Source organism: Citrus clementina, unplaced genomic scaffold (assembly GCF_000493195.1).
Source record: "Citrus clementina cultivar Clemenules unplaced genomic scaffold, Citrus_clementina_v1.0 scaffold_1, whole genome shotgun sequence".
Classification (NCBI taxonomy): domain Eukaryota; kingdom Viridiplantae; phylum Streptophyta; class Magnoliopsida; order Sapindales; family Rutaceae; genus Citrus; species Citrus x clementina.
Window position 1 is genome coordinate 2,600,055 of NW_006263303.1, and position 14,867 is coordinate 2,614,921.

The window sequence follows — 14,867 nt, forward strand, 5'->3', positions numbered from 1 at the left end:
GCACGCCCGAGTGATTTTCAAGAGTTCAATTAAAATGAAAACAACAATTGCCTGACTTAGAACAATTAAATAATAACATATACCAAACTAAAGTCTATATCATCACCAGATTTTAACTTGTCTTGACCGTCTATTCCAAAGGAAATAACCAGAAATAAGAGCTAGATGGGTACAATTATATAATCGACAAGTACTGTCAAGTAATGATTTTCATAAACAAAACTGCCAAAACAATGTGTTCCACTATAACAGAAGAACAATAAGACCCACAATGCCAACAGGTAACTACCCCTAGTCCACAGCAATACAGCTAAAATGTCATGTTTAACAATACCAGAGCCAAAAGTCCACCACTTATTTTGCACTGTTATATATATGAACAAGAAGAATAACATGTTCATATATCTGCCAAACAACATGAGGTTTTTACCGCACTGGCTGCTGGTTATAATGGTTCTTCTCTTTTTTCTTAGCTGCAGCAAGCCTTGCATTTCTTGCAGCAGCCTCTTGGGCCGCTGCTTTTGCAGCAGCATCCATCTCTTTACTAGACTTCTTCTTCTTAGAAGAAGCCAACTTCTTTAACCGTCCTTTCACATCAACAGCAGATGCATCATCATCTGCGTGTTCAGATCCACCAGCATTATCTGGATCATTAGTGGCATCCGAATTATTAGGCTGCTCATGCGATTCCTTCACATCTTTGGAAGATTTATCCTTCTTTTTCTTCTTCTTAGCACTTTTAGATTCACCAGGTGCATTTTCCTTCCTTTCTTCCTCTCCATTTAGCTCTGCATCTTTCTTGTCTTGTGCAACATCTGCACATTAAAATAATTCATTTTTAGAAAATGAATAGAAAGGCAAGTTGGTCCATAAATCATTAGTTAGTGCTTGTAGCATGCATGAGTGTTAAAGCACCATGCATGTGTGCGTATCTGCATTAAAGAGAGAGACAAGTGAGAGAGGAAAGGATTCAGCTTCCCCCCACCACACCGGGGGGATTTCCCGACTCAAGAGTTGAGAGCGTGAATGATCAAAAAGGAGAGAAAAAGTATGTCAGAGATTTTTCAATAAAGAATGTTAAAGAACACATATTTTAACAAATGACTGAGGGATATTAATGCATATTTTAACAAATGACTGAAGGAAATTTACTGCAAGCAAACAACGTAAACCACTTTTCCATGTGCTACAGACATAATTCTTGACTTGAGAATTAGAAACCTTCCAAAAACAAAAAAAAAAGTAGCATTCAAACAGTCTATTTACCACGTGATTCATTTTGGCTATTACTTCCCTCTTTTGGGGCAACCCCAAAATCAGCTAGAAGAGCCTCAAGCTCCGCCAGTTCTTTCTTCTTCCTCTCCTTCTTCGAGAGTTGCCTTTCTGACTCCTTAGGTACTACAGAAACTTCAGGAGGCTTCACCACAGGCTCATGGTGCACTGGGACCTCAGGTTCACGATCATGCTCTTCCTCTACCTCGTCATCCCCTTCATCTAGGATATCTTCTTCACTTTCACTCTCCTGTAATCACAAATAGCCAATGGTCAAGCCACCATGTAGGACTTACATGTCAAAACGTATAAAACTACTATTTAAGGCACTCAAATTGCTATAACACACTACAACATACAAAGTTGTGTGATCACCGATCATAAATCTGTGAAAAATATTAGCATAAAAGTGATAGCGCAGTGCAAACATAGGGAGAACATTCAATCACACAATTGCCATCTTCTCCCACAATGACCAAACACTTCTAACATCCAGGTTTCAACCTGACCAACGAAAAAACCAAATATATTTGAAATATCCAGCACTATAGTACAACAGTCTCATGAAAAGATACTGAAGAAGGAAATATAAATGAATGATTCCAAATTCAGCAAGTCCAAGGTTAGCTACATAGACGCGTTGCTTGCACCCCACCACACAGCAAGTACCAAGTTAATTGACATAATATAAATGGCACCGTCTAGGATAGAAATGGCTTGCAGAGACCAAATGAACTTGTTTATGTAAAGAAGAGAAAGTAAAAAAACAAAAAGAAATGGGATCATTCATAACTACCTAAGAAATAACTGAAAAGTGATTATCCAACAGGGTATTTAAAAAACTTCAAATGATTTTCACTAAACTTCTAGAAGTTGAAAATATCAAAGAAGTATATTGAATAAGCATAATTAAACTAATATGCATAAAAATAAATCAAATAGGCTAAGAGGATATGTACTAATGTTATAATAGAACTGACCCTCAACAAACAATAATAATAATAATAATAATAACAATAATAATAATTACCATCCTAAACTAATTTCACCCAGTGTGAATAAGTCATCGAAATATGTACATCATCAAAACAAGAATCGCCGTCAAAATCAACCACAAATTAGACGTGTCACAGCCCCCAACCCTCAAAATCAAAATATAATAAAAGGAGTTGTTTTCACTGTTTCTCTTAAGATTTTATCCAAACTTAGTAATCTATAGATACATATAAATACACGAGAAATTTAAACGACGTAGTATCTCACCTCGACGTTGGCGGGCTTCTCCTCCTCCTCTTGGCTCGGCGCCGGCGCGTCAGACGATCCCCATGCGACCGGGGGAGGAGCCGTGGTGGCGTAGTAATCATCATCGTCATCGTCATCGACGTCAGCCCACGACTTAACTTTCAACGGCGAAGGGGCCCAGAACACCTTTGGCTCCTCGGCCTGTTTGTTCTGCTGCTGCGATTTCGAGGAACCTTTGCTTTTCGATGACCCTTTCTCTTTATCGGACTTCTTCTTCTTCCTTAGAGTCTCCAAAGCAGCAAACACGTTCGTGTTGTTGATCACCAGCGATCCATCGTCTCTCCTTCCACCACCGACCATTTTGTTCTCCCTATAAATTTCGATCTAGGGGTGTAAATGATCAAAGAGTCCAGAATTGGGGGAAAATATACTAATTGTTAAAATATAAAGGATTAAATTGTAATTTGCCGCAAAATTTTATTGATTTTATTCAAATCTGGATGTCGACAAATTACGATTGAAGAAAATAACTAACAAACAAGCCGAAAACTAAATTTGTACGAAATGCGATGAAAGGGGTCGCGATTGTAGATAATAACTCCTAAATGATTGTCCTGAAAGGCAAGCGAGATTGATTGTAGAGAGCGAGAGCGAGAGCGAGAGCGAGAGAGAGAGAGAGGACGTAAAGAGAGTTCTAGAGAGAGAAAATTAGGGTTTGAAACGACAGAGGAGAGCTTCACGACACGGCCGCTATGCAGATGCAGCGGTTGCTGTTGTGATGAATGTACTAGTAGGGCTTTCGTATTGAGAGATAACGTAATGGGAGGAAGGAACACGAAAGGTTGATATTTATATGGCGAACGTGGTTTGTAACTAAACAGTCCCTTTATTTTGTTAGTATTGCAGATTAGGTGCCGATAGTTTTCCAAAATTACATTGCAGGGGCCAGTGTTACAGAATGAAATTAGGAGGAAACGTTGTCGTTTTGAGTGTCGAGTTCACGTAATCAAACAAAATCGCCAGGGGGATTTTTTATATATATTATTATTATTATTTTTTTTAACAGAAGGAAATCAAACGTAATAGTGGTACGACACCTGGTTGGTCAACATTTGAACACCTCTTTAGGACTCGGAAACATAACATTTCACCGATGTGATTGATAGATAATGTACAGAGTTTCCGCATCTACGAGTCCATCATTACAATCAGATTACGCGGCATAGAATTAAAAGAAAGGATTATCAAATTAAATAAGAATAAGAAATCCACGTTGGAAATGCACGCTAAAACGGTAAAATTGTCCAAGATTACGGTCAATTTCAGAAATAGCTTATTTACTGCGTACCGTTTCAACTCATAAGAAATCCACTTTTAATAATTTCTTTTAATTAATAAAATATTTATCATGCAAATTACTAGCATGGACATACTAGAAGAAATTAAATGATAAGAGTTTTATTCTCTACACCCCTTCTTAAACTTTAAAACCATCTGCTACTTAGAAATTTTGTTGCCAGTGAAACTCTTCTTTTCAGATTCTTTAATGGTCAAAGCTTCATATAAGAAAAAGAAAATAAAAAACAACAATTTATTACTGCATTTTTTTTTCAACTTTTTTATACAATTTATTTTGTGTCGTTATTACTATCTATCTGTAGTTTCATGTTGGTTAAAAGCTTCCCTTATTCCCTATGCTTGACAATTAAATTAAAGTGTGAGATTAAAGGAGGTGAAAAGGAAGAAGAATAAGAAAACAAAAAAAGAGCCTAAAACTTATGGAGTGCAGTTAATTTGATATTAGATTTTGTTATTCATAAATTGAAACTATGGGGAAGATTTGCATAGATGATGTTAAAATTTTTGCTCGAATGAAACAATAAATAAATAAGTGATCTATTTAAGCTATAACAACAACATTTGATTAAGAGTTTTATAAATCTATATGAGTTTTGGTGAGTCTCCATAGTAAAAATACTATTTTAATAATAATTCTTTGTAGCGAGGTATTGGGTATTTAAGTGAATTAATAGAGTAAAATTTAAATTTTTAAATTTTAAGAATGAGTTTATTTAATAAATAAATTTAATGAATAGTTAATTAAATTCAAATATTCTGTCCCTTTACTATTGAATCTTCAGAATGATAATATTTTAATGATATGTTTAACTTGAAGAAATTAAAAGAAAAGCGAGGAAAAGAACTTAGAGAAAAAGGAAATGAAGAAAAAAAATACATTTCATGTCAAAATAAATAATAAAATTGAGATCCATCATTTTTTTTTTCTCCCCTCGTGTTCTCTTTCACACTCTGCTCTCCGTCTGACCCCTGTCCTCATTTCTTCCAAGTTCTCCGACCAACGGAGTAATTGCCCTTGTAGAATGTGACAACTATCTATCAATATTTGCATTATTGTAAAATTTGCCCTTAGGTTTTGCCATTTTAATAAATTTCTCAGAATGCTTTGAACTTCTTAGTTTACCTCCCAACAAAATATTCTCGGCTGGACGATCCCAGTAAAAAAAAATTAGAGTAATAATACAGCCATAAATTCTTATATAAATTTATTTTATATAAATTAATATGACATAATTTTTTATTATACTCGTAAAAAATTATATTAACATAATTTTTAAATCACTAGTATTTATCAAACAATATAATTTTCAAACTACAATCATTAATATTTATCAAATACTTTAAAACTGTAACTTATCCAACCTCAATCCCCCAAATGAACCCTTATTCCGGTATCATCGTTATTCGACAATCCCAGTTGATAAACCCAACGCGCACCTCATTCGATTTTTTTTTATTATTATTTAAAAGAATGGTTTGCTAAAGTTGCCCTTAGTTTTTGCCATTTTAATAAATTTCCCAGAATGTTTTGGACTTCTTAGTTTACCACCCAACAAAATATTTTCGGCTGGACGGTGCCAGTGAAAAAAAAAATTGTTACCCGCGACATATATCTCTCTATCTCTGCTCTCAGAAATTATACATACATGTTCACGACTTCACGACTACAATTAAAATTCTTCTGCCAACAATCAAATACAAGCATAGGGGCTTTTCAAATTCTTATGCATCACCAGATTTCCAAAATCAATTCCAATTGAGAAGTTGAATAAACACAAGTTGCTGGAGTTACATGTGACAAATACTCATGCTACAGACAACAGTTACAAAGTTATTGCAATTCTCATTTTTTTAAACATCATGTACAGTTACGTTTATCCACACATATTACAAAAGCAAATCGAGTAATAATCATACCTCTCCGCGAGCAAATTGTTGAATTAACCGGAAAAAAGAAAAGTATATGTAAAGAATGGGAATGGCTCCGTACTAGTGAAAACGAGCAGCAATGTTCTTTCTTTTAAATTAGGTGTTTCTATGTATTGACTAGGCCACAAAGAATAGGAAAATCATAAGGAAAAAAATCAATACAAAGAATATCTTGATCATTAGCCACCTATTTGACGATATACTGTTGAGGTACTTGAGCAAAGCTCCCTGTGCCCCCTCTACATTTGCCATGGTGTCATCCATGTTCTCATCAATCCTGCAACATACATTTCACTCATCAATCACAAAAATTGTTCACATGCAGAACATATATGCAAGCAACTGTCTCGCATCAAAGTAGAATCCTTTCAGTTGATGCAAGAGAGCATTGGTTGAAAATGTTTCAACATACTGTTATGAGTTGACTAAATTTTTCAAAACTTACAAGACAATTAATGGAAATGATCATGCCCTCCGGTCGACAATATCATTTCACATTAACGTAATAGAGGCACCCATGAATTTCAAATTTATGCAGCAACTACCTAAAGCTGTCAGTGAAAATTTTAACCACAAAAAAATATGCTACCCATCTTATTCCACAAAAATTCTTGAAAAACTATATTTGTCTCTACACTCAGTTGAGTATGTCTAAATTCGCATTACCAGATCTGTGTGAGAAGCCTTACCTAAGCTTTTCTCAGCCATCTTAAACTAATAAATTGAACTTCAGTCACGAGTTGGGAAATTAACTTATATTCAATCTGTTAATGGCTGTATATACATAATCATGGTACATATCAAACCTAGAATATAAAGTACTATTTAAAACTATAATCTACAAGGCATGTGAAAGATCAGAATAAAGCATTGTTTGGCAAAGAGCAACCGAGTTATTTCTAGAAAATAAATAATACCTGATAGCAATCTCCCCTTGCTGAGAGACCAGGGTCGCAAGCTGGTTGAAGATGTTGCCCAGCTCATGGATGGTAGACTCTACATTCTGAAGAGCTTCAGCTCTGCTCTGCATGTAACTGTCTTGCAATGGAACCATCTGCTGTTGCTGTTGTTGCTGATGGTGCTGTTGCTGCTGCAATAATGGCTGACTCTCCCCATCCTGCTTCCTGTAAAATTAAAAATGAGGAATCAGGCTAGAAGTTGCAATTACATTAGTTGTGACCAACAAGACTTGAGGAACGCTTTAGAATCATACATGCTGCAAACAGCAAGACCAACATCAGGTAACAAGAGAAGTTAACTCCAACAAGAAACTTTGAGAACAAGTCTTCACATAGCAAGAATTTAGGGAAAAAACTAGCTGCGTGATAATTAATAGCTTCGGAAATTTTCTTCGCCATCACAATCCCCAACCATTAAAAAGAAGAAGAGCCAGGATGTTTCCATAAAAGAAATAATGGAGCTGGTTGTGACAGTCAAAGGAAATTTTAGAAGGGCCAAAAAAATGACAACTCTTACATAACAATGCAATTGTAGTCACAGTTACATTGACTTCCACAACAAAATTTATAAAGATTCTCAATACAAATTATGATTAAGTTTTATATGTCAAAGACATGCTTCCCACAACAGAGGTAACATCAAGCTACTACCTGGGAAACAACTGAGAGGAAGATGGTGACCCATTAGCCCATGGAGGAGGGGAGCTTGAAGTACTAGCAGCAGCCGACCTGGTAGCCAGAGGACGCTGACGAACAAAAGGATTCGCAGAATCCTTAGAAGCAGTGGAAGAAAACAATTGTCTTCTGCTCTCATGAACCTTCAAATTCTACACAAAGCCAATAATGTAACATTAGCCTTTGAACAATTAATCAAACAATCAAAGATTTTTAGAAGATATGATTAATGTAGTTAGGTAAAAACTATAAACAAGATGATTAGCAGTACGCTCTTACCTCTGTTCGCATGGTAAGGACTTCTTTAAACTCTTTTGTGGCACTCATCAGACGATTCTTCAGGTCATCTACAACTGTAGTTGAATGACTAGTAGTGTCACTGGAGATACCATCATTTCTAGAGTTGCTGACGAGTTGAAGGTCCACCACAGCAGAGTTCAGTGCAGTAATATCCTGCTTGATGACAGCTGTCAATTCTTGAATTTCCATAGTGGGGTCATCAAAAACTGAAGTCCTCTTTGCCACTGGATCAAATCAAATAAAACTTCTGATTGCTTTACTCAATGCAAAAATATATCAGAGACAAGCATACAAGGGTTTGTGTCAGTTTAACTCAAGTCACAATTACATGCCATGGTTTCCTAAAAGCAAATAATAAACAAACCAGCCTAACGATGAGCATATATAATACACATTTTAGTACGAGTCCAGGCAACCAAGGAGGATGGTTCTCCAAGCAACATTGTTACCATCATGAACTGTGTTGTTTCAAATAGTCTCCATAAACTCATTTATTCTTTTACTTTTTCGTCCATCCAGTAAAATACACATATATCATTCATGATAGCAGCAGCAACTCCTTCCTACCGCGATGGTAAATAAGTATTAATAGCTTATAATCCCAATCTCAATCAACTGAAAAACAGACCAATCTCCAAGAATTATCATCAAGTCAACTATTGACTATCAAACATAAACTACTTCATTGTCTTCAAATAATTTGCGGGGAGCAGTCTAAATCAAATACACACAACAATGACTAAATTCCCAACGCTTACATTTGGCTAGCTTCGCTAGCTTCTGCGACGTGTGGTGTATCCCCAACCCTATCTTAGAAGCCCTTCGGTTGAACTCAGACTGAAGTGTCACAGCAGATCGTTGCTCATCAGCTTTGGAACTGCTGCTTGGCCCATTCTGCGATGAGACTGTCTTCCTTAGCCTCTCTGCTACACTCTGAAACTCATAAGTCCGATCCCTAAACGACGTCTGTGCTGCTTTCACTGGCATTTCTCAACACTCCGCCTTTCAAAATTCTATTTTCACAATACCTAAATCCACCGAAACCAAATTAACTAAGAAACAAAATCATTTCTTGAAAAAACGACGTCGCTTACTATCGATTTCGTAATTCGACAAAATAAAGAGTTCGATTCACCTCTGAGTTGCGGCGAATTGAGACGAAATGTGAGATCTGGAAGTCTGTGGCTGCGAAATCGAGTTATTGTACGAACAGATGCAGTGGATCACTGGATCTGGATCCAGATCAGTGATGATAATAGCGGAACTGAAAGCTTTTCCGAAATTCGAATGATGCTGTGTGCAGAATTTAGATGCGAAATTGAAGAATATTTGTTACGTAAAGGGTTTGGATTCAGAGGAGATGAAAATTGAAAGAAGGCAAAATGAGTGTCAGGAAGCTGCTGTCGGTTGAAACGAACAATTGACGGGCTTGTACATTAGTCCGAAAGCTGAAAACGCAAGGCTGTGCTGTCGTTTTAGTGTTTTTGGCATCGATATCCCTGTACTATATTTCAATTTGTTTATGGCACGCCATCTTGTATTTGCTCACGTTTTCGTGTTTCTTATTTTGTTTGATTTCATTTTAGGTTTTATGGGTTAGACTAAATTTTGATAATGTTGCCAAATATCTTAGAAACTTATATGTTCTATTATTATTATTACCCATGTACATTTATATAAAATTTAATAAACGCATATAAATATAGTACATTTCTTGTGTTTGCAAACCAATAATTATGATATGTGATAATTTTTTTTAGAGAAAATATTTGATAATGTTAAGTGTAAGAAATTTTATCTAAACTTGTCTAAACAAAAACATTAAAAATTTGTCTTAAAAGATTTATCTACAAAATTAAGTTTAAGTGACATTGTTATTTTTATACGGAAACAAATTAAAATACGATAGCTTGCTAAAATTGTATCAATTAGGAAAGTGCATGTCAATAAAGTTTCACTTCAAGTAGTATCATAACCTACTAAATATCACATTAATACTTGGTAAAGAAACAAAATGGATACTATTTGCAAGTGTTATTACTCAATGTTAAGAGTGTCACAAAAAATCTCTTCAAATAAGATTTATATTTTATTTGAAGAACCACATCAGCATTAAATATTTTAAAAGGCACTTTAATTAAAATCCTTCAAATAAAATATGTTTCTCACTCTTCAATATAGTTGATTGAGTTTCTCACTCCTTGATTAATATTTTATTATTTTTATTAGTAAGAGAAAATAACTATAATTATTAGTTATTTTTTTTCAAAAAAATAATGACCATATAACAATATTTTTTACCCTATTAAATATTATTAAATTCACACACATCTTACGGTAAACATGTTTTCTTCAAATTGTTGTGTGTGTTCAAGTAATTTTATAATTAATATTATATGTTTAATTTATTAATTATTAGTTGTATCTTAATTAGTGTGCATTAAATTAATTTGAACAAACATAATGGAAAAAATATATTAGGAGCATATCAACAGAATTATTAAAAAATAAACATATTTAAAACATCATCATTGTCATCGTCGTAGTAATAATAATAATGATTTTTAAAATCAACACAAAATACTTGGCAACAAAGATTTGACGAAAATAGTTGGAGTGATAAAATAGAGAGTAACTAATTTTGATGAATGAAAAGATTGAATTAAAATAATATTAACTTATTTTATTTAAAGAGTATGTTTGAGGAGAGTTTAATTTTTTTTTCACTCCTCTATTTATCATATGGACAAGCAAATAGATATTCAAAGAATAAAATTTAAAGAGACTTTTGGTGATATTTTAATTATTCAGCAATATTGATCGAGCATTGGAAATACTAATAAATCTACTACTATCTGGAAAAGAATTAAAAATAAATAAAAATTAAAAACTTTTTTATTTACTATTCAATGCATTTATATCAAGAATTTTATGTGAACAAAGTATTTTTTTAAAAATGCGCGTTCCATGCCAAATGCCGAAAGATAGGGAGAAAGATGGCCTAAGGGAATCTTTCAACTAACTCAATATATTAAAAATTTTGCCGTTTAAAATTAAAATAAAAAACTTCATGTGATTATTGTTGTCAAGTGTCAACGTGGAGTCACGCTTTTGGGCATTGCAATTCAATTTCTGAATCGCACAGTGGTCGTATCAATTCTTATTGTTTTCCCGCTTTGACCACGTCACTGAATACGGTTAGGGTCCGTTTCCCAGCACCGATGGTAATATTTGCCTCTACTCGCGGGTACAGCCAACTCGCCCTTTGAAGAAGACATGAATACCACGTGTCTTATAAAGCGAGTGTTAATCACTCCTCTACTCAAGCGAGATCCCTTTGCAAGCTCTCCATGGCGCCTGGCGCCTGCAAACTCAAAAGCATGATGGCGTTTCCTATATTTTGTGAAGAAATGGGGGTATTTTTGTGAAACGAAAGGGGTAAGTTAAAATTATAACCCTTTATTTTCCCAGTCAATTACTGTTTTTGCAAATTTGAGAACGCTTAACTGCCACTCATCTCCCAAATAAAATTTAAATCTCCACCCTCCACGTTTCGAGAAATTGAATCCTGGTCGTCAACTTTCCCCTCATATCACCCGAAATTGTCGATCAACATTTATTATTCTTAAGTCTTTTATATCATCATAATAAAATCTCAACCGCATTTTCCATATCAGATGATACATATCCTGCCACGTAGCTAACGCAATCGCTCAACATATTTTCATTCTATTTTCGATTTTATTGTATTGTATTTTATTTTTGTTATTTTCGATCTAAACCCTTACTCTCGTGAAACGGAAAGAAACCCTAGCTCCCTTCCATCTCTCGCGGTAATTTTTTTTCTTTTTCAAAATTAACACCAAATTAATTTCTAAAATCAACAAATCTATTAGGGCTTCGATTAAAATCATCGGATTCGAACCCTAACGCATGTTTTCTGCACGTGATCTCCAAAATTGGTTCGAGAAATTAACAATTCGTGGCATGTTGATTCAGGTATGATTACGATTTTCTCTAACCTCGTCATTTGTTGCAATTACGCTCATGAAATGATTCTAGCATGCCAGTGTTAGGGTTTGATCGTTTCGTTACTGGTGTTTTTAGCTATTTTTAAGTTTTTGTTGGTAATTTTTGTGGCGTTTTTTATGATACAGATCTGAAAAATGTACAATGGAATATGAAAATTGGGGGTTTTGGGTTTTGGCGTTTGGATTGAGAGATTGTCCATGGAAAATAGAGTAGGAAATTCAGATGGAACGGCAATTCCTAAGAAAGCGAGATCTCTGGATCTTAAGAGTCTTTATAAGTCAGGGACTTCAATGGAGTCTCAGCACAAGGATGTAAAGAGAAAAATTAGTAAAGAGGATGGTGATGATGAGAAGAGCAATAAGAGGAAGAAGAGTAGCAAAACGGTGTCTATCAGTAGGCTTAAAAATGTTGATAATAGCAAAAGGAGTGTAGATGGGGTGTATAATGGTGTTGTGAGTTCGGGTTCGGTTGATTTGAAGGACTTGAAGTGTCATAATAGTTGTAGTGGTTTTAATGGAATTTCGTTTAGTTTGGATAATAGTGGTGTTAGAATCCCAAAGCGTAAACGTGGTTTTGTTGGACGTAAAAAGGTTGAGGTTGATCAGGTGTTGAAGCTACCAGAACACTCTTGTAGTAAAGCAAGTATTATTGATCAAGCAGCTAAGGTAACTGGCGATGATTCAGGCACCAGGGACAACTCTTCTCGGGATTCAGATCCTCGGGTTGAGTCTTCAAAGGATTTGGGTGAACTGTTTGAGCCTTCGAAGTTTAAACGCAAGGACTCTGATGATTTTAAGGAAAATTGGAATGGTGAGTTGCATTCAGCTAGGCATTTGCAGGAGGGTGAGTGTGCCATTCGCTCAGTTGTAAACCATGGTGAGTCCTCTTTGAAGAAGGAAAAAAGAAGAAGCAAGTCAAATTCGAATCGGCATTTGAAGGAGGGTGGCCATGCTTGTTATTCAGTCCTAAACAATGGTCAGTCCTTGTTGAAGAAACCAAATGGAGTTACCAATTCAAACTCGGGTCAGTGTTTGAAGGAGGAAAATGAGGGTGCCAGCCATTCTGTGTTAAATAATAGCAACTCCTCTTTGAAGGAGTCAAGGAGGAATAACAGTAAAGGGAAGGATTCTGCCCGCCATAAAAAAAGTGTTGCAAAGGAGGCTGAGCATGTGATTAATGCCTCTGGGAATGTAAGTAACATAAAGGATTCTGACCGTGATAGAAGTGTTGGAAAGGAGGCTGAGCCTTTGGTTGATGCTTCTGCTAAGTTAAGTAAAAGGAAGGATTTTTCCCAGGATAAAATAAGTGTTGCAAAGGAGGCTGATATCTTGATTGATACTTCTGGAAAGGCATGTGACAATTTGCTGGAAGATGAGGAGAATCTTGAAGAGAATGCAGCTATGATGCTATCTTCGCGATTCGATCCTAGTTGTACTGGGTTTTCTTCAAATGGAAAATCCATTGTGTCACCAAATGGGTTGTCTTTTTTGTTATCTTCTGGGCAGGGTCCAGGCAGTCATGATTCTTCATTGCTTGATGCTGCTGGTAGAGCATTACGTCCAAGGACGCATCACAGGGAGAAGGGCCACTCAAGGAAAAGGCGGCACTATTATGAAATTTTCTCTGGAGACTTGGATGGATTTTGGGTTTTGAAGCGGAGAATCAAAGTTTTTTGGCCATTGGACCAGTGTTGGTATTATGGCCTGGTTGATGACTATGACAAAGGAAAAAAGCTTCATCATGTTAAGTATGATGATCGCGATGAGGAATGGATTAATCTAGAAAATGAGAGATTTAAACTACTGCTGCTCCCTAGTGAAGTTCCTGGTAAGGCTGCACGTAGAAGATCGAGGAAAAGGGTGAACTCTGTTGATGAAGGAAAATTAAGCTTGAAATCTAGCAAAGAAAAGGAAAAAAGAAACTTGAACACAGAGGAGGAGAACTGTATGGGTAGCTACATGGAGTCGGAGCCCATCATCTCGTGGTTGGCGCGATCTACTCATCGGGTCAAATCTTCACCTACTCCTGCCATGAAGAAACAGAAAATATCTGATCTATATCCGACTTCTGGGCCACCATTTTTGGCTAACAAAGTTGGAAATGCGCATGGTTTAGATGCGGATTCCAAAACTAGCAAATTCTCTAGTAACTCTAAATTGCCAGACAGATTTACTGATGGTGGAAGAGGTGAGGAGTCTACCTCAGAGAATCCAACTTGCTCCAAAGATAGCGGACTGCCCATTGTTTATTACCGGAGGCGGTTTCGCAAGACAGGAAGCTCACTTTGTTCAACATCTTCAGGCAATAATATTTCTAGTAGCACTCCAGCATCCGTTACTCTGCTTTCCTCTTCCATTGGCGAGTTTTGGGATTTTGAAGAACATGATACCTTTTGTAAAAGGGAGGTTTCTAATGGAGCTTCATGGTCTACTACCACTGGTAGTGGACGGGTTGGTTTAACCATTCCATTGATTGATCCAAAGCAAGCAAGGTTTAAGTTTAGCTTTCCAGTACTTTCAATCCTGAACTATGCATTTGAAGCAGAGAATCTATGGCTGGTCCATGAGGTGTTTTTGCTTCACTATGGTAAACTGATTACCATGTGGCCAAGTGTCCAATTGGAGATGCTTTTTGTTGATAATGTAGTTGGATTGAGGTATTTCCTGTTTGAAGATTGCTTGAAGCAGGCTGTAGGATATGTCTTCCTGGTCCTGTCATTATTTCATCAGCCTAATGTGCTAGGGAAGTGTTCTGACCGGCAGTTGCCAGTAACTTCCATCAGGTTCAAGTTTTCTTGCTTTCAAAATCTTAGCAAGCAGTTTGTGTTTGCATTCTACAACTTTGCTGAAGTGAAGAATTCTACATGGATGTATATGGACTCTAAGCTTAAAAGGCATTGTCTGCTTACTAGGCAATTACCTCTGTCTGAATGCACTAATGATAACATTAAGGTGCTTCAAAATGGAGGTAACCTGTTATCCACTGCTGCTGTTTGTTGGGATGACTCTTCAACCAAGGTATTTTTTCTATTTTGCACATTCTTTTAAGAAGTTGGTATTGCTTCACATTCGCCTTCCTTCTCCCCCCCCCCTCCCCCAC

The 14,867-nt window shown here is 36.0% G+C and overlaps 3 protein-coding genes across 3 annotated transcripts in view; 1 reads left to right on the forward strand and 2 right to left on the reverse strand.

Moving 5' to 3' along the window:
• Nucleotides 1–65: 65 nt before the first annotated feature.
• Nucleotides 66–3,359, reverse strand: LOC18055065 (nucleolin). The gene is made up of 3 exons (XM_006450511.2): nt 2,536–3,359; nt 1,267–1,522; nt 66–815 (listed from the first exon to the last, which is right to left on the reverse strand). The coding sequence occupies exons 1-3, from the start codon at nt 2,872–2,874 to the stop codon at nt 427–429; spliced, it is 984 nt and encodes a 327-aa protein (XP_006450574.1). The 5' UTR covers nt 2,875–3,359; the 3' UTR covers nt 66–426.
• A 2,504-nt stretch (nt 3,360–5,863) lies between these two features.
• On the reverse strand, nt 5,864–9,184 carry LOC18055066 (syntaxin-32). Its single transcript, XM_006450512.2, has 6 exons — nt 8,872–9,184; nt 8,495–8,764; nt 7,716–7,960; nt 7,413–7,588; nt 6,720–6,926; nt 5,864–6,079 (listed from the first exon to the last, which is right to left on the reverse strand). Exons 2-6 carry the CDS (start codon nt 8,721–8,723, stop codon nt 5,920–5,922), a joined length of 1,017 nt encoding a protein of 338 aa, XP_006450575.1. The 5' UTR covers nt 8,724–8,764; nt 8,872–9,184; the 3' UTR covers nt 5,864–5,919.
• Nucleotides 9,185–11,386: 2,202 nt separating this feature from the next.
• The window catches only part of LOC18055069, a 9,844-nt gene continuing 6,363 nt past the window's right edge, over nt 11,387–14,867 (forward strand). The window contains exons 1-2 of the mRNA XM_006450515.2: nt 11,387–11,735; nt 11,894–14,785. Of these exons, the coding sequence (XP_006450578.2) occupies nt 11,966–14,785 (2,820 nt within the window). The 5' untranslated portion in view covers nt 11,387–11,735; nt 11,894–11,965. The remainder of the gene's footprint in view (nt 11,736–11,893; nt 14,786–14,867) is intronic.

What these genes read in the sequence shown, in the direction of transcription:
- LOC18055066 (XM_006450512.2), bottom strand. Translation starts at nt 8,723, where the DNA reads ATGCCAGTGAAAGCAGCACAGACGTCGTTTAGGGATCGGACTTATGAG. An exon ending in TCCTTACCATGCGAACAGAG is followed by an intron (nt 7,589 to 7,715) that starts GTAAGAGCGTAC and finishes GGCTTTGTGTAG; the next exon opens with AATTTGAAGGTTCATGAGAG. An exon ending in CAAGGGGAGATTGCTATCAG is followed by an intron (nt 6,080 to 6,719) that starts GTATTATTTATT and finishes TGTATGTTGCAG; the next exon opens with GATTGATGAGAACATGGATG.
- LOC18055065 (XM_006450511.2), bottom strand. Translation starts at nt 2,874, where the DNA reads ATGGTCGGTGGTGGAAGGAGAGACGATGGATCGCTGGTGATCAACAAC. An exon ending in AGAAGCCCGCCAACGTCGAG is followed by an intron (nt 1,523 to 2,535) that starts GTGAGATACTAC and finishes TTGTGATTACAG; the next exon opens with GAGAGTGAAAGTGAAGAAGA. An exon ending in TAGCCAAAATGAATCACGTG is followed by an intron (nt 816 to 1,266) that starts GTAAATAGACTG and finishes TTTAATGTGCAG; the next exon opens with ATGTTGCACAAGACAAGAAA.